This window comes from Schistocerca gregaria, chromosome 2 (assembly GCF_023897955.1).
Source record: "Schistocerca gregaria isolate iqSchGreg1 chromosome 2, iqSchGreg1.2, whole genome shotgun sequence".
Lineage (NCBI taxonomy): Eukaryota > Metazoa > Arthropoda > Insecta > Orthoptera > Acrididae > Schistocerca > Schistocerca gregaria.
In genome coordinates this window covers 638246976-638268357 of record NC_064921.1, presented here as the reverse complement: position 1 = coordinate 638268357, position 21382 = coordinate 638246976, and the positions used below count along the sequence as shown (strand labels likewise).

The 21382-nt window shown below is 41.1% G+C and overlaps 1 protein-coding gene across 2 annotated transcripts in view; it reads left to right on the top strand.

Moving 5' to 3' along the window:
- The window catches only part of LOC126334678 (juvenile hormone esterase-like), a 98317-nt gene that overhangs the window by 19580 nt on the left and 57355 nt on the right, over positions 1–21382 (top strand). For both annotated transcript variants that reach the window (XM_049997151.1, XM_049997152.1), the window contains exons 3-4: positions 4021–4188; positions 21178–21315. In XM_049997151.1, coding sequence (XP_049853108.1) covers positions 4021–4188; positions 21178–21315 — 306 coding nt within the window. The remainder of the gene's footprint in view (positions 1–4020; positions 4189–21177; positions 21316–21382) is intronic.

Below are 21382 nucleotides of genomic sequence, written 5' to 3'. Positions count from 1 at the left end.
ATGAATTAGAAAGTCAATTACATACCTAAAACTAAGAACAAAATTAGATCTTTTGTTATATTCTTTAAAATTGAGGGCCAACCTCTTTTAGGAAAATATAGATTATACTCACATATGTTAATCGTAATTAGTTAAAAGTGAAAAAATGAATTTTATGGAAGCAGATGGCAAAACAAGACGTAAGTAAAAGTATCCCACCTGCTACATCACAAAGTCAGTAATAACACTCACCTGCCTCCATAGTGGAGGGTCAGGCCGCTGTGGCCAAGCTGTTCTAGGCACTTCAGTCTGGAACCGCGTGACCGCTACGTTCGCAGGTTCAAATCCTGCCTCAGGCATGGATGTATGTGATGTCCTTAGGTTAGTCAGGTTTAAGTAGTTCTAAGTTTTAGGGGGACTGATGACCTCTGATGTTAAGTCCCATAGTGCTCAGAGCCATTTGAACCATTTCATAGTGGAGGGCCTTCCATTTCTGTTGTGCCATACTTGATTTCTTGTCATTTTCCACTTGTACCTTTGTCAGGAACCATGTTGGATTTGTTTTTGACAGGAGGTATGGCATGCCTGTGAATGGACTCCTTCACCTTACCATAATGCTATCTATTATAGATCTGCCCACAAGCCATTCTGAGTGAGCTAGCTCTCAAGAAAACAACATAACATTGTCCTACGTTAAACATAGCTTGTAACTGTCTAGAATAATTTGCCATTTTTGACCTGTTTTCACGCTGCTCTATTTTTCAGAATCATCTGAGAAAGTTGGTAATTGATGCATGTAAAAATGTAGGCTAAACAGTTTTAGTAAAATATTCTTTGTGTGTGTGTGTGTGTGTGTGTGTGTGTGTGTGTGTGAGAGAGAGAGAGAGAGAGAGAGAGAGAGAGAGAGAGAGAGAGAAGTACTGCAATTTGTCCCTGAGTAGCTTGCAGAGGTTTTTCATATTTTCCCTCAGTTTTGAGTTTTTGTAAGAATTTTGGGATCCAATTACACCTGCGGTTCAGTGTTCCAGAGAAATGGCCCCACTTTCCTCTAGTATCATCTAATTTATATACATGTTGCTAGTCCGTGTGTGCAAGCTCCTCTACTGTATTATGGTCAGTTTTCTTTTATAAGTCAGGAAGTCACTGTACACATTACTGTGTTATCTTTGTTGATGTCAATGATATGAGAGTGAGTTTTCAATAATTTTCACGACTAATTCTTCCCTTGTTAAATGCGTAACAACTTGGTCAGTGTAAGTCTGTAAGTGTAGTGTTATTCTTGTGCGGATGAACTCATTTGAATATAGTAATATCACTAACAATTCAGAATACATCTACATCCATGGTCCCCAAGATACTTTGTGGTGTGTGATGGAGGGTACCTCTGGTACCACTGTTCCATCTTCCCTCTTCCATGGGTTGAATGATGATTGGTAAACCTCCTTATTAGCTCGTATTTGTCAGATTTTGTTGTTGTGGTAATTTTGTGAGACAGAGAGGAGGGTCTAATACGTTGCCCAACTCTCCTGGAACATGCTCTTTTGGAATTTCATAATAAATCTGCCTCTGAGGTGCAACACGTTCCGTGCAGCATCTGCCACTGGAGTGTTGACGATTTCCATAATGCTGAATGATCTTGTGCTGGAACAAACTGTTCTTTGTTGGGCTTCATTGCTGCTATTAATCCAACCTTGTAAGGTACCCAGACTGATGCGCAATACTCAAAAATTGGTTGATCAAGTGTTTTACAAACCATTTCTTTCATGGATGAATTATATTTCCTTAACATTTTTCCAATGAATCTTAACGTGACACCTACTTTTCCTGCAATTTATTTTATGTGGCATTCCTAGGCATTTTACAGTAGTTATTGTTTTTATTGATTTGCCGCCAATAGTGTAATCTTTGCTATTTCCGCACACTTTGCTATGTTTATTTTAATTAAGTTAACTGCCAATCCCACCTGCACTAATCTTCAATCCTCTGCAAATCTTGTGACAATTTGCTACAGTCTCCTGGCTTTGCTATCTTTTAATAGACAGTAGCATCATCTATGTACATCCACATGGAACATCTAATGTTATCAACTAGATAATTAGTATATATTTTTTAACAGGAATGCTCCTATCACACTTTCTTGGGATACACCTGAAATTACCTGGACAGCAGTCAGTTTTGTTTTGTTAAGAGCAATGTGTTGAGTTTTATCTGCAAGGATGACCTGAATCCAGTCACAGTTCTGGTTTGATACTCAGTAAGCTCGTATTTTGTTCACTAAATGACAGCGGAGAACTGTATCGAATGCCTTCCTGAAATCCAGGAACATGGCATCAATCTGAGGGCTGATGTCTACAACACTCTGAATCTTGTGGACGAACAGAGTGGGCCAAGTTTTGCAAGATCTCTCTGTGCAGAATCAATGTCGATTTTTATAGACAGTATTTTTGTTCTCTAATAATATCATAAGATATGAGTGTAAAACATGTTCCATCATTCTAGCACAGACTGACATCAGTAGCACAGGGCTGTAATTGTCTAGTTACAACCATTCTTGAAAATGGCAATAACCTGCACTTTTTCCATTGACTTTGGTGCTCCAGCAACCCACGATAAACCTCTGCCAGAATGGGAGCATACCCAAGATAATTTGCTTTATAGCTTAAAAAGTTTATTCTCACGTCTCCTAGCATTATAACCTGTTCCTAGTTTGTTGAGAATTTATCCAGAAGCTTGAAATGACAGTGGAATTCACTATATCACTGTTTGGTGATCTGTACAAGTCAGCTGTTATTAAGTTGTCTTTGCATATCTTTGTTCTCTGCTGGTGATTCAAAGGCCACCTCAGCAGGGAGTTCATCAACCAAATCAATTTTTCACACTGAATTTTATTTCTGTCTTAAGTGATAGCACAACCATCATTGTGTTAACTGCTCTATAATATAAACTCAAAATTTCATAAAAAATAAGAGTCTCTTCAGTCTTGCATCCAAGTTCATTTAAAATATGTGTGCCATATTCTGTCCTGTGAATGTCATTTTATTACTGCTGTACTGTACAGTCTGGAACACCATTTTGCTTTTTTAGCTTCTCTGATGCTGTTGAGTGGGTGTCTTTTCTTCATATGTGTACATTGGGTGCAAAATTTACTGACAAGAAAAAGTGTTGCCATAGTTATAAGTCTTTCCAATTCCTCAATCCTTTAATTTTTTGCATAATCAGATTGGAGCAGGTTTTTAACATCAGGTACAAATGAAGATTCTTTTACTTCATCGAAACGTATGAAGTTCCATTGGTAAAATGAAAGAACATTTGATTCATTTCACTCATCTTGGATGTAGTTGAACATTGTGACAGTTTATGCAGTGTAACGTATTATTTTAAAAATGCTGCAACTACTAAATCTATTTTGGACTTACTTATTTAATGTCTTCATTTTCTTTAGTGCCCATGGTGTGTGTAAGTAGATTGCAGTGTATGTTAGCTTTGTCATGTCCTGGTAGTACTGTGAATAAAAGAAACAGAACTTGGGTGCTGCCCTTCATAATGAGCAATAACAATGTTGACAGGAGCTGTAAGTGGTCTCTATGATGGAGTTGGCTTGCTCACTATCTCATTTTAATTTAAAATATAAATACCTAGCCAGTAATTAGTATGGTACAAATATGAATATCACTAATATTCTATTGTACTTCAACACCACAGTTGTAGCTGCATGTTCTAGAGCTTTTGAGTTATGCAAATTCATTCAAGAGCATTTAGTATTAAGAAAAAATTATGAACCATACAGATGTTAACAAAAATATTGTGCAAAATAATTGAAGGCATATTTTCTACTACTGTATCTTTGTTAATTATATTACTAGTATGAAAAGGATAGTTGCTATTGACCATATAGTGGAGGTGCTGAGACGCAGATAGGCCCAACAAAAAGACTGTATCTGCGACTCAGCGTTTTCACCATGTGGTGAGTAGCACTATCTTTTTCATGTTGTCATTATTCCATCCTAGATTTTCCGTTGTTTAATTACGATTCTATTGCAGGTGCTAAGGCTGTATAGTACAAGAATGGCTGGTGTGGAAACAGTGACAGTTAAAGTTGCCCAAGGCATTTTGAAAGGAAAAGTAGTTGAAGCAAAGTATGGAGGGAAATATTGCAGCTTTCAGGGTATTCGTTATGCAAAGCCACCGGTCGGCCCTCTTAGATTTCAGGTAAGAACTCTAACTTTTTTTCCTCTTTCTTCAACAACCCATAACCAGTTTACTTCTACATCATTTTCCAATTCAGTTTTTTGTTTTGTTTGTAATGGCTTCTGTGCCAACAGGGCGTTAAACTTGACTTTTTTTTCTTTATTACTTCTCTTCCCCCCCCCCCCCCCCCCCCCCCAGAAGATACTCACCATTTTTGTTACTTGAGAAAAAATGCAACATTACTGTTGTTCACATATCCTTTCAAGATATAGAATTTGTTCAGTTAAAAAGGTGGAAAAAATGTTGGCTTCGTGTTAAGGAATCAAATCTTACTACTTAGGTATCACAAAAATTTAAAGTGTAACGTAGCCTGTACATTTACTAATTATAACTGAAACATTGAGAGCATATCAGATACACACATCTTAATGATAAGCATAGATGCTGAGTGGATAGGAAGGCACCATCTCAATAGAGGGGAAGAATACAAAAATTTCTTCTCTCCATGCTTTCCATTGCACGTTCAGTGTTGTATGTGAAAGAGTGAAAATGACAACATGCTCAAATGTAGCAAAGATTTACCTAGAATCCAAAATATTAGCTATATTGTGTTTTCATAGTAGGGTCAAGTATCTACCAAGTGACATGGTGATCATACAATCAGTAGGAAAATCAAAATCGGTAGTTAATGGCCAATGATTTTCACGTAACAGGATCCGCATTCTGAACAAGGGGAACATCGTCAAAACAATTTAAAAACTTTGAAGGCAGATAATAACCTGTTATTTAGAATTTCATAAAATCTCAAGTCAGTTATTTGAAGGTGCTGAAAAATTAATTTTATTTGAGTTGCAGTGAACTGAACTGCCCTCAAACCAGAGTGTTAAAAATGTAACAAATGCAACACACAAAAAGTATATAAATTTTCAGGTGAAATATTTTCATTAGTATGAATGATACGAAACACATAATTATGGTTTAACGAAATGAAAAGTGATTGTGGAGAATATGTAAGTATACAAATGAATATGGGTACATAAATGAGTGGTAAATGGTCCAAGGAAGTTTTCTGTTTGAATCAAAGTGATAAGAAAAGACAGAGACTGTGAGATGATGACCTTATGAGAGGTGGGTAGATGACATAAGAAACAGGAATATGGATGGCTAAGATAAAGACAGTAATTCAAATAAAAATATGGAGTTGGTCTTTACTGCCAGTACTACTGCTACTACTACTACTACTTTTGTGTCGCAGACATCTTTGTAAGTAGCGAGACATACCATTTGCACTATGTAATTGCATTTGGCTTATAGTATTCTTTGTCTTGTCCACTTCCTCTTGTTGCTGTATTTTAGCCATTAATGATTATATACTTTTTAATGTACAGGACAGGATCAACTGCAATTTTTTAAAGTATAACACAAATCAAGCTATATTAGATAAGATAGTAACTTTGGCCGAAACATAACTAGATATTTTCTATAGTGATGCTTCTTTCCATAGTATGTTGTTGTTGTGGTCTTCAGTCCCGAGACTGGTTTGATGTAGCCCTCCATGCTACTCTATCCTGTGCAAGATTCTTCATCTCCCAGTACCTACTGCAACCTACATCCTTCTGAATCTGCTTAGTGTATTCATCTCTTGGTCTCCCTCTACGATTTTTACCCTCCACGCTGCCCTCCTATACTAAATTGGTGATCCCTTGATGCCTCAGAACATGTCCTACCAACCGATCCCTTCTTCTGGTCAAGTTGTGCCACAAACTTCTCCTCTCCCCAATACTATTCAACACTTCCTCATTAGTTCTGTGATCTACCCATCTAATCTTCAGCATTCTTCTGTAGCACCCCATTTCGAAAGCTTCTATTCTGTTCTTGTCTAAACTATTTATCGTCCATGTTTCACTTCCATACATGGCTACACTCCATACAAATACTTTCAGAAAAGACTTCCTGACACTTAAATCTATACTCGATGTTAACAAATTTCTCTTCTTCAGAAATGCTTTCCTTGCCATTGCCAGTCTACATTCTGTATCCTCTCTACTTCGACCATCATCAGTTATTTTGCTCCCCAAATAGCAAAACTCCTTTACTACTTTAAGTGTCTCATTTCCTAATCTAATTCCCTCAGCATCACCTGAATTAATTCGACTACATTCCATTATCCTCGTTTTGCTTTTGTCGATGTTCATCTTATATACTCCTCTCAAGACACTGTCCATTCCATTCAACTGCTCTTCCAAGTCACTTGCTGTCTCTGACAAAATTACAATGTCATCGGCGAACCTCAAAGTTTTTGTTTCTTCTCCATGGATTTTAATACCTACTCCGAATTTTTCTTACGTTTCCTTTACTGCTTGCTCAATATACAGATTGAATAACATCGGGGAGAGGCTACAACCCTGTCTCACTCCCTTCCCAACCACTGCTTCCCTTTCATGCCCATTGACTGTTATAACTGCCATCTGGTTTCTGTACAAATTGTAAATAGCCTTTCGCTCCCTGTATTTTACCCCTGCCACCTTTAGAATTTGAAAGAGAGTATTCCAGTCAACATTGTCAAAAGCTTTCTCTAAGTCTACAAATGCTAGAAATGTAGGTTTGCCTTTCCTTAATCTTTCTTCTAAGATAAGTCGTAAGGTCAGTATTGCCTCACGTGTTCCAGTCTTTCTACGGAATCCAAACTGATCTTCCCCAAGGTTGGCTTCTACTAGTTTTTCCATTCGTCTGTAAAGAATTCGTGTTAGTATTTTGCAGCTATGACTTATTAAACTCATTGTTCGGTAATTTTCACATCTGTCAACACCTGCTTTCTTTGGGATTGGAATTATTATATTCTTCTTGAAGTCTGAGGGTATTTCGCCTGTTTCATACATCATGCTCACCAGATGGTAGAGTTTTGTCAGGACTGGCTCTCCCAAGGCCGTCAGAAGTTCCAATGGAATGTTGTCTACTCCGGGGGCCTTGTTTCGACTCAGGTCTTTCTGTGCTCTGTCAAACTCTTCATGCAGTATCATATCTCCCATTTCATCTTCATCTACATCCTCTTCCATTTCCATAATATTGTCCTCAAGTACATCGCCCTTGTATAGACCCTCTATATACTCCTTCCCCCTTTCTGCTTTCCCTTCTTTGCTTAAAACTGGGTTTCCATCTGAGCTCTTGATGTTCATACAAGTGGTTCTCTTTTCTCCAAAGGTCTCTTTAATTTTCCTGTAGGCAGTATCTATCTTACCCCTAATGAGATAAGCCTCTACATCCTTACACTTGTCCTCTAGCCATGCCTGCTTAGCCATTTTGTACTTACTGTCGATCTTATTTTTGAGACGTTTGTATTCCTTCTTGCCTGCTTCATTTACTGCATTTTTATACTTTCTCCTTTCATCAATTAAATTCAATATTTCTTCTGATACCCAAGGATTTCTACTAGCCCTCGTCTTTTTACCTACTTGATCCTCTGCTGCCTTCACTACTTCATCCCTCAGAGTTGCCCATTCGTCTTCTACTGTATTTCTTTCTCCCATTCCTGTCAATTGTTCCCTTATGCTGTCCCTGAAACTCTGTACAACCTCTGGTTTAGTCAGTTTATCCAGGTCCCATCTCCTTAAATTCCCACCTTTTTTCAATTTTTTCAGTTTTAATCTGCAGTGCATAACCAATAGATTGTGGTCAGAGTCCACATCTGTCCCTGGAAGTGTCCTACAATTTAAAGCCTGGTTCTTAAATCTCTGTCTTACCACAATATAATCTACCTGAAACCTGTCAGTATCTCCAGGCTTCTTCCATGTATACAACCTTCTTTCATGATCCTTAAACCAAGTGTTAGCTATGACTAAGTTGTGCTCTGTGCAAAATTCTACCAGGCGGCTTCCTCTTTCATTTCTTTGCCCCAGTCCATATTCAGCTACTAAGTTTCCTTCTCTCCCTTTTCCTACACTCGAATTCCAGTCACCCATGACTATTAAATTTTCATCTCCCTTCACTATCTGAATAATTTCTTTTATTTGATCATACATTTCTTCAATTTCTTCGTCATCTGCAGAGCTAGTTGGCATATAAACTTGTACTACTGTCGTAGGTGTGGGCTTTGTATCTATCTTGGCCACAATAATGGGTTCACTATGCTGTTTGTAGTTGCTTACCCGCATTCCTATTTCGCTATTCATTATTAAACCTACTCCTGCATTTACCCCTATTTGATTTTGTGTTTATAACCCTGTAGTCACCTGACCAGAGGTCTTGTTCCTCCTGCCACCGAACTTCACTATATCTAACTTTAACCTGTCCATTTCCCTTTTTAAATTTTGTAACCTACCTGCCCAATTAAGGGATCTGACATTCCACGCTCTGATCCGTAGAACGTGTTTTCTTTCTCCTGATAACGACATCCTCTTTGGTAGCCCCCGCCCGGAGATCTGAATGGGGGACTATTTTACCTCCAGAATATTTTACCCAAGAGGACGCCATCATCATTTAATCATTCAGTAAAGGTGCATGCCCTCGGGAAACATTACGGCCGTAGTTTCCCCTTGCTTTCAGCCGTTCGCAGTACCAGCACATCAAGGCTGTTTTGGTTATTGTTTTAAGGCCAGATCAGTCAATCATCCAGACTGTTGCCCTTGCAACTACTGAAAAGGCTGCTGCTCCTCTTCAGGAACCACACGTTTGTCTGGCCTCTCAACAGATACCCCTCCGTTGTGGTTTACCTGAGGTACGGCTATCTGTGTCGCTGAAGCACTCAAGCCTCCCCACCAACGGCAAGATCCATGGTTCATGGGGGGAGGTTCCATAGTATAATAACAGTATTTGTTACGTAGAAGGAAAAAAAAGCTAATTCTGTCATCAGTTTCGAATGGTGTGGTAGGTCGTTAACATTTGAAAAGCGAAGCAGATGTTTGTACTTTATGGTAAACACTGTGTAATTTCTCCCCATACAAGTAATGCAGCTTCGCTCCTTGAATTACGAGGGGCATTTGAAAAGTCCATGCAAAGTCCGAGAGATGCACCACTGGTGCGTATCGAGGTCGTGTTTAGTTAGTAGCATCTTTGGAAAGAACGCACAGCAAGTTCAAGCCATATTGGTCTTTTTCTTTGTGTTTGACATGTGAATCAAGGAAGTCAAGTGATTGTCAAGAAATAGACGAAAAAGAATTTCGTGTGGTGATTAAGCATTACTTTATGAAAGGCAAAACGCCTCAGGGGAGTAAAGAAAAGCTTGATAAACAATACAGTGACTCTGCACCTTTCGATTAGAGCATTTTTTAAGTGGTTTCAAAATTTTTGGTGTGACTTTATAGGCAAAAGTGATGCTGATCATTCTGAATGCCCTGTGGAGGTTAAGTCTCCAAAAATTATTGATCAAATCCATGATATGATGATGGATGACAGAAGCGTTAAGTTGCGTGTGATTTCTAGTGCTGTGGGCGTCTTGAATCAACAGGTACATAATATTTTGCATAAACATTTGGACATGAGAAAGCTATCCGCAAGATGGGTTCCACGATTGCTCACGCTTGTCCAAAAACGGAATCATGGGAAGTGTTGCAAGGATTGTTTGCAGCTGTTCAGGAAGAATCTGCAGGACTTTAGGCGTCATTTCATCACTATGGATGAAACATGGATACATTACTATACTCCTGAGACCAAACAACAATCTAAACAATGGGTTACCAAGGGAGAATCTGCACCAAAAAAGATGAAGAGTATTCCTTTGTCCGGAAAGGTTATGGTGACTGTCTTTTGGGATTCGCAAGGGATAATCCTCATCAACTATCTGGAAAAGGGTAAAACTATTACAGGTGCACATTATTAATTGCTACTGGACCTTTTGAGAACTGAGCTGCAAGAAAAACACCGGTGATTGGTCATCAAAAAAGTCCTTTTCCATCACGATAATGCACCAGCACACACCTCAGCAGTTTTGGTCACAAAATTAATGGAAATAGGATTCCAACTCGTTTCACATCCCCCCTATTCTCCAGGCTTGGCTCCCTCGGACTCGGAAGGGATCAACAAATTAGAACAGCGTTGGATGAAGTGTGTAAGTCTAAAAGGAGATAATGTCGAAAAATAAAAAAGGTTTACCCCAAACATGTAAGTAGTTTTTATTTTTGCGCGGACTTTTCAAACGTCCTTCTTACTTACACCACTTAGCACAAATACTTACATCACTTGTGCTTAAATAGGAAGTGAACCAAGCAAATATTGAGTCTTTGTTACCCTAAATGGGCAATTTCCATAGCAGGGTAGCATAAGCACACAATTGATTGTCTTAAACCAATCGTGAAAAGTGTTATCTTTATGAAGTTAGTAACCCTGTAAGTAGTTGTCATACTAGAATGGCAGTTTGGCAGTTAAACAACGGAAAGTCCCGGTTGGAAGATAAACAATATTATGAAAAGGATAGATTATTACTCACCGTAACAATGACACATTGAGTTGCAGATGGATAAGACGAAAAGACTGCTTCATATAAACATAAAAGCTTTTAGCCAATGCCTTCTTCAGGGGGAAGAGCACACATTCACACAAACAAGCACATCTCACACACAGCTGTAATCTTCAGCCCATCTTGCCAGACTGCAATAGAAATGTGTCGAACAGGAGCAACAGTCCAAAACATGGTAGTGGGGGCAGAGTCATAGCAGGATACAGATGGGGGAATTGGAATCGGCACTGCCAGGCGCAGAATTTAAAGTGAGTAGATGGTGGCGGTCCAGGGCTGCCAGTTGCAGTGTCGTGGCGGCTGGGGGTGGGGAGGGGTGAGGAACACTGAGTGGAAACGTGAGAAGAAAAGGGGCAAAAAATGTGGGTGCACCTGCAGAAAGCAGTGCACAGTGAGGGTTGGGGGAGCAAACCCTGAGCAGCTGAGAGGTGGGGAGGACTGTAGGTTACTATAGGTTGAGGCTGGGATGATTTAGGAGTGGCGAATGTGTTGATGTGGGGGGCTAGATTTTTGTTAACAACCAGCTGCGATGGGGCATCTAGGGTTATTTGGTTTGTGGCTTTTGGGAACTTTGCAGAAGTGTGTGTGGGGGGGGGGGGGGAGGGAAGGGGGGGGGAAGTTATTATTTGCTTCTGGAATGGGATTACAGTGGCACAGTTTATAGTTCGAGGTGTCAGACAATTGGTGGAGGTCTTCCAACAGGTAGTCACTGTGGTTCATAACGACAGGGGTGGAACCTTTGTCTGCAGGTAGGATGATAAGGCCAGGATTTGTTTTCAGGCTATGTATGTATGTATGTCCTTGCTTCTGCTACTATGTTGATGTTCTGGGGCCAGGGGAAGGATGGTGAGGCAAAATTTGAAGTAAGGGATACCTGGAAAGTGACCAGGTGGTAGATAAGTGGGATGAGGGGACGATCACAGTTTGATGGTGATGTGAAATGGTAGAGGAGGGTTATGTATTGGGATTAGTTTGACTTTGGTTAGAAGGATTGGTGGCAAACAAGTGTTTCCATTGCAGAGATCAGGAGAATGAGAGTAGGTCTCTGACAAGTCCTACATGGCTAAATTTGGGTGCAGGGCTGAAGGTGAGGGCCTGTGGAGAGTACTGACACTTCTGTGGATTGAAGATTTTGGTGGAAAGGTTAACAACAGTGTTGTGGAATTGTTTTGCCCCTGGATTTAGTGAAGTGTTGGGGGCATGAAGCAAGCTGAAAAGGTCAGCTAGGCATGGTCTGAGTGCTATGAGGGGTTGACAGGGAGGAACAATATGAGTAGGATAGCAGTTGGATATAGGTGCTCCAAGGTGTCAGTTAGCAGGCTGCATAACGTAATGGAGAGGGTGCCTGGAATGCTCTTCTAAGAGCTGGAGTGCAAAGAATTCAGTTTTTGAGATGTGATGTACACTGAGGTGACAAAAGTCATGGGATACCTCCTAATATTGTGTTGGATCTCTTTTTGACCTGCATATTGCAGGAACTCAACATGGCATGGACTCAATGAGTCATTGGAAGTCCCCTGCAGAAATATTGAATATGCTGTCTCTATAGCTGCCCATAATTGTGAAAGGGTTGCTGGAGCAGGACTTTATGCATGAACTTATCTCCCAATTATGTCCCATAAATGTTCAATGGGATTCATTTTGGACAATCTGAGTGGCAAGAATCTTCTCTCAATTGTCCAGAATGTTCTTCAAACGAATTTCAAATGGTTGTGGCAACATGAAGTGGCACATTGTCATTCATAACAATTCCAACGTTGTTTGGAAACATGAAGTCCATAAATGACTGCAAATGGATCTGCACACTACCATCAACTCTTACCAACTGCCATTGGTACTCATATGGCCAGGCCATAGTTTTTCAGTCATGTGGGGTCCAACTGATATTATCATGAATCCAAGAGAGCCGTTGCAGGTGATGTCACATGAATCGGTTGAATACAGATAACAGCTCTGCCAATGCACTGCCCTTTTATACCTTGTGTACATGATAATACCACCATCTGTATAAGTGCATGTCCCTATCCAATAACTTTTGTCACCTTAGTATATGGTGTAGGGAGTGCATAGTAGCAGAGTACTGCAGAGGGAACAGAAGTGGTTCTGGGATGCCTGTGCCACGGAGATGTGTTGTTGCAGCATTAAGTTTGTGAGGGTTAGGGGCTGGTGGAATCTGAAAAGGTGAAGGTTGTTGTGAAAGGAGAGGTGGCATCCAGAGAAGGGAATTATTACGATTAGGCCTTGGCGGACAGGGGGGGGGGGGGGGGGGGCATGGTTTAGGTAGCATTTAAGGAACAGGAGATGAGACAGGGTTTTAGACAGGGAAAGGGATACTTTTCTGAACAGGTACAGAAAGATGGAGCAGGAATCCATTGTGATAGGGATGGCATTTTGGAAACATGAAGTTACATAGGAAATGGCAAATGGAGGTGTTAGGTCATGGTGAGGGGAGCTGAATAACAAAAAAAGGATGCATAAATTATGTATAATATGCAAAAATATGCACAACAATGTGAAAAACGTGGGAGAAAGGACAGATGAGTTATGGGAGAAACAACATGGGATCACGAAAGAGGGGGAGTGTGAGTGGTTAGGTTCTCAAGTTTATGTGGCACAGGCAGGTGCAGAAAATAAAACACGAGAGGATATGAGAGGATGAGGAGGAAATGTGATCAGTAGAATAATTATACTCGTAATTATGGACAGGAAGAATTTGGGGCATGGTTACACGACTGTGCTTTGTGTGTGGCCAAGACTGTTGGTACAGTGTGGCTCTGAGGGTGTGCGGTTTGTAAGGCAATGAGAAAACACAGGAAAGAAGAGAAAGAGTGGACACTGAGTAGAGTAGTGTTTTAAAGAAAACATCAATGGGTTGTGGGTCGGAAGATAAGCTGTTACGCAAAATCAAACAGTGGAAAGTCCAGGTTGGAATATAAATAATACACCATGTTTATAAATGAATATAGGGGTTTTAACACTTTATAATATTTATTATATTAAACTTACAGTTATAAATGATATGTCAAATGAAAGAACAACTCAAACAGTTTTACCAAGAACCTTATAAATGTTCAATATGAGCACCATTTGTCACACGGCACACATAGTCTGTACCCAAGTGCTGGATAGGGCACAAGGGGACCACTGACAGGGCTTGCTTTGCATGGCCTCCACGTTCAACTAATGCCATGCGATTGTTTTTCCTTTGGAGCTTCATCAAGGATCTTGTGTATGTGCCTCCGCTACCAGCAGACCTCCCTGAATTAAGAAACCGGATTGAAGCAGCTGTTGCTGTAATCACTGAAGATACACTGATCAGTGTTTGGGAAGAACATGGCTATAGACTTGATGTGTGCCGTGTGACAAATGGTGCTCACATTGAACTTTTATAAGGTTGTTGGTAAAACTGTTTGAGTTGTTCTTTCATTTGACATATCATTTATAACTGTAAGTTTAATATAATAAATATTATAAAGTGTTAAAACTTCAGATATTCATTTATAAACACCCTGTATTGTGAAAACGATAGATTGCTATTTACTGTAAAGGTGATATGTTGAGCTGCAGACGGGCATGACAAAAAGATTCATACATATAAGCCTTTGGCCAAAGCCTTCTTCAGAAAAGAAAACACACACACTTTTTCACAAGCAAGCACACGTCTCTGCCCAGACTGCAGCAGAAATGTGTCAAACAGGAGCAACAATCTGGAACATGGCCCCGGAGTTTGAGGGGAGGGTGGTAAGGTATAGCAGGGTACAGGTGGGAGAAGTGGAACCGGAGCATACAGGGACTGGATGTGGCAGGACAGAACTGCCAGGTGCAGTATCAGGGTGCTGGGGGGAGGGGGGGGGGAGGCAGGGGGGGGATGGAGAGTGGAAAGAAGAGGAGATAAGGGGAAATGACTGCTGAATTCACTAGCAGATAGTGGCACACAATCATGGTGAGGGGAGGCAAATTGTGAGTAGGTGACAGGACTGAACGTGTGGAAACAGTTGGCTGGACAGTGGTAGAATGATTTTGGGAGCAGAGAATGTGTTGTAAGGATAACTCCCATCTGGTGCTGGTGGAGAGAAGCATCCAGAGGGCCCAGGTCATGAAGCAACCATTGAAATGATGCATGTTATGTACTATAGCATGTTCTGGTCCACTTCTAGCCACAGTTTGGTGGTAGTCACTCATCCTGGTGGACTGGTGGTTGGTAATCACACCAGTATAAAAAGCTGAGAAATGATTCCAGCAGAGCTGATATGTGGCATGGCTGCTTTTACAGGCGGCCTGGCCTCTAATGGGGTAGGATAAGCCCATGACAGGACTGGAATAGCAAATGCTTGATCGATGGATTATATATATAAACACTCATTTCATCATACCTGTCTGCAACTCAACGTGTCATCTTTACAGTGAGTAGCAATCTATCCTTTAAATGACATTGTTCATATCCCAAACTAGACTTGCCATTATTTAAGTTTACCTAACAGCTTTTCTTCCACCCCACAACTCATTGATATTTTCCTTTGTTACTTTTTCCTCTAAAACACTATTCTACTTAGTGTCCATTCTCTCTCTTCTTCTATGTGTTTTCATTGCCTTAAAAAGTGTGCACTGTTCCAGTTGTGCTGTATTAATTGTCTCATCCACATAGAGTACATGGCTCTGTAACCATATGGACTGCTAGTGCAGTATCGCATGCTCCAAATTATTTCCGCTCATAATTACAAGTATAATCATTCCTATCAATAACATTTCACCCTCATCTGTCATATTTTTGCGTGCTATTTTCCACATGTACCTGTGCCTCACGAACTTGTGAATCTAACTGATTCCTCCCCTATCCCCCTCCTTCCTGATCCCAGCATGTGCATTCTCCTGTATCTCATCCGTTGTTCTTTTTTCCTGCATTTTTGACATATTTTATGCATGCACACACTTTATGTATTTGTATGTATTTTTGTGTATCTAGATATATTTTTGTGTGCCTTTCCCTATTATCCAGCACCCCTCACAACCACTCATTGCCTTCATTTGCCCATTTCCTATGTCATTTTCCACTCCCTCAATGCCATTCCTGCCACAGTGGACTCCTTCTCCAACTTTCTGCACCAGATCCTTGAATGCTGGCTAAACAATGGAATCTCCCCTCCCCCCTCCCCCCCCCCCACCCCCTCACCCCAATGGTGAAATGATAAGGATGCTTCTCTCTGGAGCCCACCCTTCCTTTCCTATCCCTCACAAACCTGCTACTGGAAAAACACATCACCATGGCACAGGCATCGAAGACCAACTCTCTTACCTCTGCGACATACTTCTACCGTGCAGGCCCTCCTACATAGATCACATACCGGAAACTGAGTCTCTTGCACTCCGGCATCTAGAAGAGCATTCCAGACACAAACTGTGTAAGTTATCCAACCTACCAATATCTTACTACTGCCTTGGGGCATCACTATCCAACCACTGTCTTACCCTCAGTATTTCTCCTTGTCAACCGTTCATAGCACCCAGACCCTGCCTAGCTGACATTTTCTGCTTGCCATGTTCCAAAATACTCCCTTCCAACACTCCACTAAGTCCTGAGCCAAAACAATCCCAGAACACTTTGTTTAACCTTTTCACTAAAATCCTCACAGAAGTTTCAGTCCTATTCAGATGCCTCACCTTGAGCCCTACATCCAAATTTAAACATGTTGGACTTGTCAAAGACCTACTCTCCATCTCTCAATCCCTGCAATGGAAACACTTGTTTGCCACCAATCCTTCCAGTCAAAGTCAACTTAATCCTATCATTGAACCCTGCCTCTGCCAGTTCACATCATCATCATCCAACTTTGATTTCCTCTCACCTAAACCAGCCCCTGGTCACTTTCCAGGAATTCCTCATCTCCAACTTACTTGGCCTCGCCATTCTTGTCCAGGTCACAGAAAACCAGTCTTTTGGCAGAAGAAAGGACAGCCACACACAGCCTTCAAACAGATCCTGACCTTATCATCCTACCTGCAGATGAAGGTTCTACAACTGTTGTTATGAACTGCAGTGACTTCTAGGCGGAAGGCCCCTGCCAGTTGTCTCACACCACTAACTATAAACTCTCCACAGTCACCCTATCGCAGAAGTGCAACACGACTTCACATTCTTGGTTAGAGACTTATGCCATTCCCAGACCCTCTTCCCTGAATCTATTTCTCTCCTCATTCCTATGGTCCATTGCACATCCACCTTCTACGTGCTCACCAAAATTCGCAAACCCAATAACACTGGTTGCCAAATTTTAGCTGGTTAAAGAATTTCTGCTCTCATTGACCAACACTTCCATCCTATTGCCCAAAATCTAACCTCCCACAGCAAATATAAAAACTACTTCCTTCACCAACTCTCCACCATTCCCACCCCTTTACTTCTTGAGTCCCTACTCGTCACTGTTGATGCCATTTCCCTGTACACCAGCATCCGTCATGCCCATGGTCTTGACACTATTGAACACTAATTCTCCCAGTATCCTTCAGACTCAAAATACACTACCTTATTCCTCATACGCCTTACTAACCACATCCTAACATCCAACAACTTTTTTTTTAAGAGAAGGTATACAAACAAACCCACAACACAGCCATGGGCACCTGCATTGCACTGCCCTATGCCAATCAATCTGTTTATGGGCTGCCTAGAGGAAACCTTAGCTTCCCAAAACCCTTCTCGGATAGCTCCATCCCCACCTCTGTCCACATTAAACTCACCAACCACCAACACTACATACATTTAGACAATTGACATCTCTTCCACACCAAAAAATCCCTCCCATAAGCTTGACCACCTGGAGACAGTGTATCTGCAGTGATGGAAGCTTCCTTGCTCACATATGTTGACGGTCTCATAAAAACCTCCACATACAGGGACTATCTCCCAGAACTAGGCCACAAACTGATTTCCTGTGCAATATATCCATGTTTCCCAATATTCCAACCATCTCCAAGAACTAGCTACAAAGGAGCATCCCTTTCATCACCCAGTATCGTCCCAGACTGGAACAACTGAACCACATCCTTAATCAGGGCTTTGATTATCTATCATCATACCCTCCAATTAGGAACATTTTATCCATATCCTTCCCACTGGGACTGATGACACTGTAGTTTGGTCCCTTTATCCCCAAACCAACCAACGAATCCTTCCCACCCCTCATGAAGTGGTACTCCGTTGCCCACCCAACCTCCACAATATCCTCGGCCATCTCAATGCTACTCCCCATCCCAACCCTTCCCCACAGAGATCATACATCTGTGGAAAACCCAAGTGCAAGACCTGCCCCATCCACCCACCTAGCTCTTCCTGTTCCAGTCCTGTCATGTGCTTATCCCATCCGATCTGATGCCGGGCCACCTGTGAAAGCAGCCATGCCATATATCAGCTCTGTTGCAGTCAAGGTATGACTGCCAACCATCTATCCACCTGGACAAATGTCCACTGCCAAACTGTGGACAAGAGCAAAGTGGATCACCTTGTGGCACATGGAATGTTTCAAATTATGGTGTGAGATCACACTTATTCTATACTATTTAGGCTATAGCACATTTTAGTCTGAATAGGAAACCACAAATTTTTTAAAGACTAGCTCTGTGTTTGTGGAGACTGAAAAGCATGCATACATCACATAAAATATCTGCTATACATAAATACTTTTCATTTTAATATACTGATTACCCACACTAAAAAACTTGGCACTTACCCCCCCCTCCCCCCCCCCCCCCCCCCCTCTCTCTCTCTCTCTCTCCTCTCTCTCTCTCTCTCTCTCTCTCTCTCTCTCTCTCTCTCTCTCTCTCTCTCTCTCTTTTATGACAGTGTTCCATATTGAATTAATGTGGTCTAATCTATCATATCAGACATGGCAGGTATAATACAATATTTTTATTTAAAAAAGACAATATTATAAAAAGGAGAGGTAAAAAAGACCAGTGGGTGTGTGGGTAGAAGTGAAAGTGTTTTAGTACTGGGATGGGAGCAGGGAAGGGATCAGGGACTCTGTGTGCATGCGTGCGCGCACGTGTGTGCTCTCTCTCTCTCTCTCTCTCTCTCTCTCTCTCTCTCTCTCTCTCTCACTCACTCACTCACTCACTCACTCACTCACTCACTCACTCACTCACTCACTCACTCAATCACTGCCCTTATCCCCGACCCCCATCCTACCCCTCCCTCATGCTGTAGAAACTCTAGAACATTAAACATTATAAAAAGTGAAATTTCCTCACTTTAGTACTGTCTACAAGAACTTGAAAGTAGGTGAAAGTCTCCGAATGGAGCCTCCCGGTCAACAGTGCCGTACGATCATTTCATTTCATTCCAGTCACGTAAAAAATTTAATAAAATGTTGTTGTATTTACAGCTTTGTGAGCTTTCTTTACGTGGTCTCCTGGCCCAGTGAATTTGAGAGCCAACTGGTCGGACCTCAATGACAGTCACCAGATGGCAGTACTATAATCTGTGAGCACTGCTATTGCCATTGCAGCACTGGCTGTGGAGACATGTTCATCCTGCTGGCCTATCAGTGCCCATAGCTGCTTTTTAAAGCCAGCAGTGCAGCTGTTCAATCCATCAGTTATGATTTCACTGTGTTGTATTGATCTCACTGCAAGTTGGGATTCACTGCATCTTAGGCTTTTCAATTTTGGTTTAATCGTTGCACTTGTTATTCAACAGTGCCATCACCATTGTCTGTCTTTCTCTCACTGTTGCCCACTTGTTTACTCTGTGGACACTTGCTGTTGATACCCTCGACCAGTTGGCCAACCTCTGCAGGTTCTTGAGTTGTTCCCAGTCTAACTCAGATCTGGTCACTATACTTGGCTGTGAGGTAAAAGATTAGCAGTGTCCCATGGACACAAAGCTTGTGCAACTTTTGAAACGGCAACAGCTGTACCTGCAGCAGCAGTTACATCAGTGATTCCAATAGCAGTTTCAACAACAACAACAGCAACAGCAGCAAACTGACTTGCTCCATCAGGAAATACACCTTTTATGGATTGCCTTCAGATTGAGAGTTCCCAACAGAAACAATCTGTGGGCAGTTTCCAGGCAAAGAACAGCCCACTCATGTACTACCCACGGTTTAACATTGCTAAAGAGGATTGGGACACAGCACTTGGCCACTTTGTGGATTTCAAATGATGCACTCCAATGGTCATTCTTCCTTTCTCGGTCTTCCCCCGAGAATTTTTCTATTAAAGAAGGTAGTTCTACTCTCAAATCCTGTCACACTTACGTTCAAGGAGATGTGTCTGTTGCTATAAAATTATTATTCACAAAGATTCCATGGGGTCGCATTGTGTCTTGAGTTTTATCGATACAACAAGCAACCTTGTCAGCCATTCCACTGATGGGTGTTGGATTTGCAAGGACTGAATCAACATTGCGACTTCACTTGCAAAAACCCTGCTTGAAAAATTTTGTATGCCAATTCTTTGATTTGAGATGTGGTTCAGTTGGCTTGAAACCCAGAAGTACACACTGCATGTCTTGAACTAGACTACCCTTCCTTGGACAATATTTTGAAAATAGCACATTATTTTAAGATTAAACAAGCAGCAAATGAAAGCCTTGTGGCTGGACCCCAAGTAGCTGCAGCCCAGAGCCACCATCTTGGGGCAGAATTCTGATACGTCTTCTTCCCGACTTCAGTGTTGAGATTCATCGATTTTGGACGTTTTGTTGGCCTTTAAACAGCCCGTCACTCCCAGTCGGCATCAGGTGTGGCGTCTCCCATCATGTCCTGTCTGCTTCTCAGTACACCCACTTGCAGATTGTCTAGATCATTCACCATATGCATCAAGGGACAGTGTGTGAACTGCAGACATTTGTTTTTCTGGGTGATTCTTCCACCACTTAGTTGTTATGAACCTCAGAATTGCAAATCAGGATATTTGTTTCCACGTGGACACAGGATCTACTGTCATCTTTGTTCTCCTAATTTTGTCCCATTCTCTTATATATTGGTAGTATATTATGGCACTTTAATTGCTAGCTATTGTTCAATAAGATTATCACTCGATCAGATTCTTCTTCATTGCTCCACAGTTTGTCAAAACACAAGTTTTAATAGTTATTATTTTGGTTTCTTGCTTACAAGAGTGTCAGCAATAAACTCTCTACAAGTAAAACTATTTGTTACTTCAGTATACATAAGTTGTTGTTACAAATAATACAAAGGTTCAATCACTGTACAACGGATCTACTTCCTCCTTGTACCACAGAGACAGTAATATATACCACTATTTCGTAGTTTGTAGCAGTGATCATTTAGCCAGATTTTCCTCTTCTCCTTGCTGTCATTGTTCAAGGATGCAAACTGACACAATAATCTCTTCTTTCCAAACTTTACTCGCCTTTATCTTTCGATTGTAAAGTTGTAATTTAATGTTTTTATCCTGTTAATTATGTACTCACTTAAACTTTGGCAACTATGCTGAAAATAATTATTTTACTGAATTGCTCTTTCTAAAATTTGATATAGTTATCATATGCACACAATTTCACTCTTTGTTCATAACTATTCTGTTTGCATAACATGAAGCCACCACAGCCACCGGAGTCTTGGACAGGCATAAGAGATGCTCTAGAAGAAGGCGCAGTTGCCCCGCATGCAGACTGGGTGCGGCAGAAGTATAGGGGTGAAGAGGATTGTCTTTTCCTTAATGTCTACACTCCAAAGGTCATATACACCTGTATTGTGGATAGAATATTGCTGTTATTGTAGTACAGCTAGATCATAGGTTTTA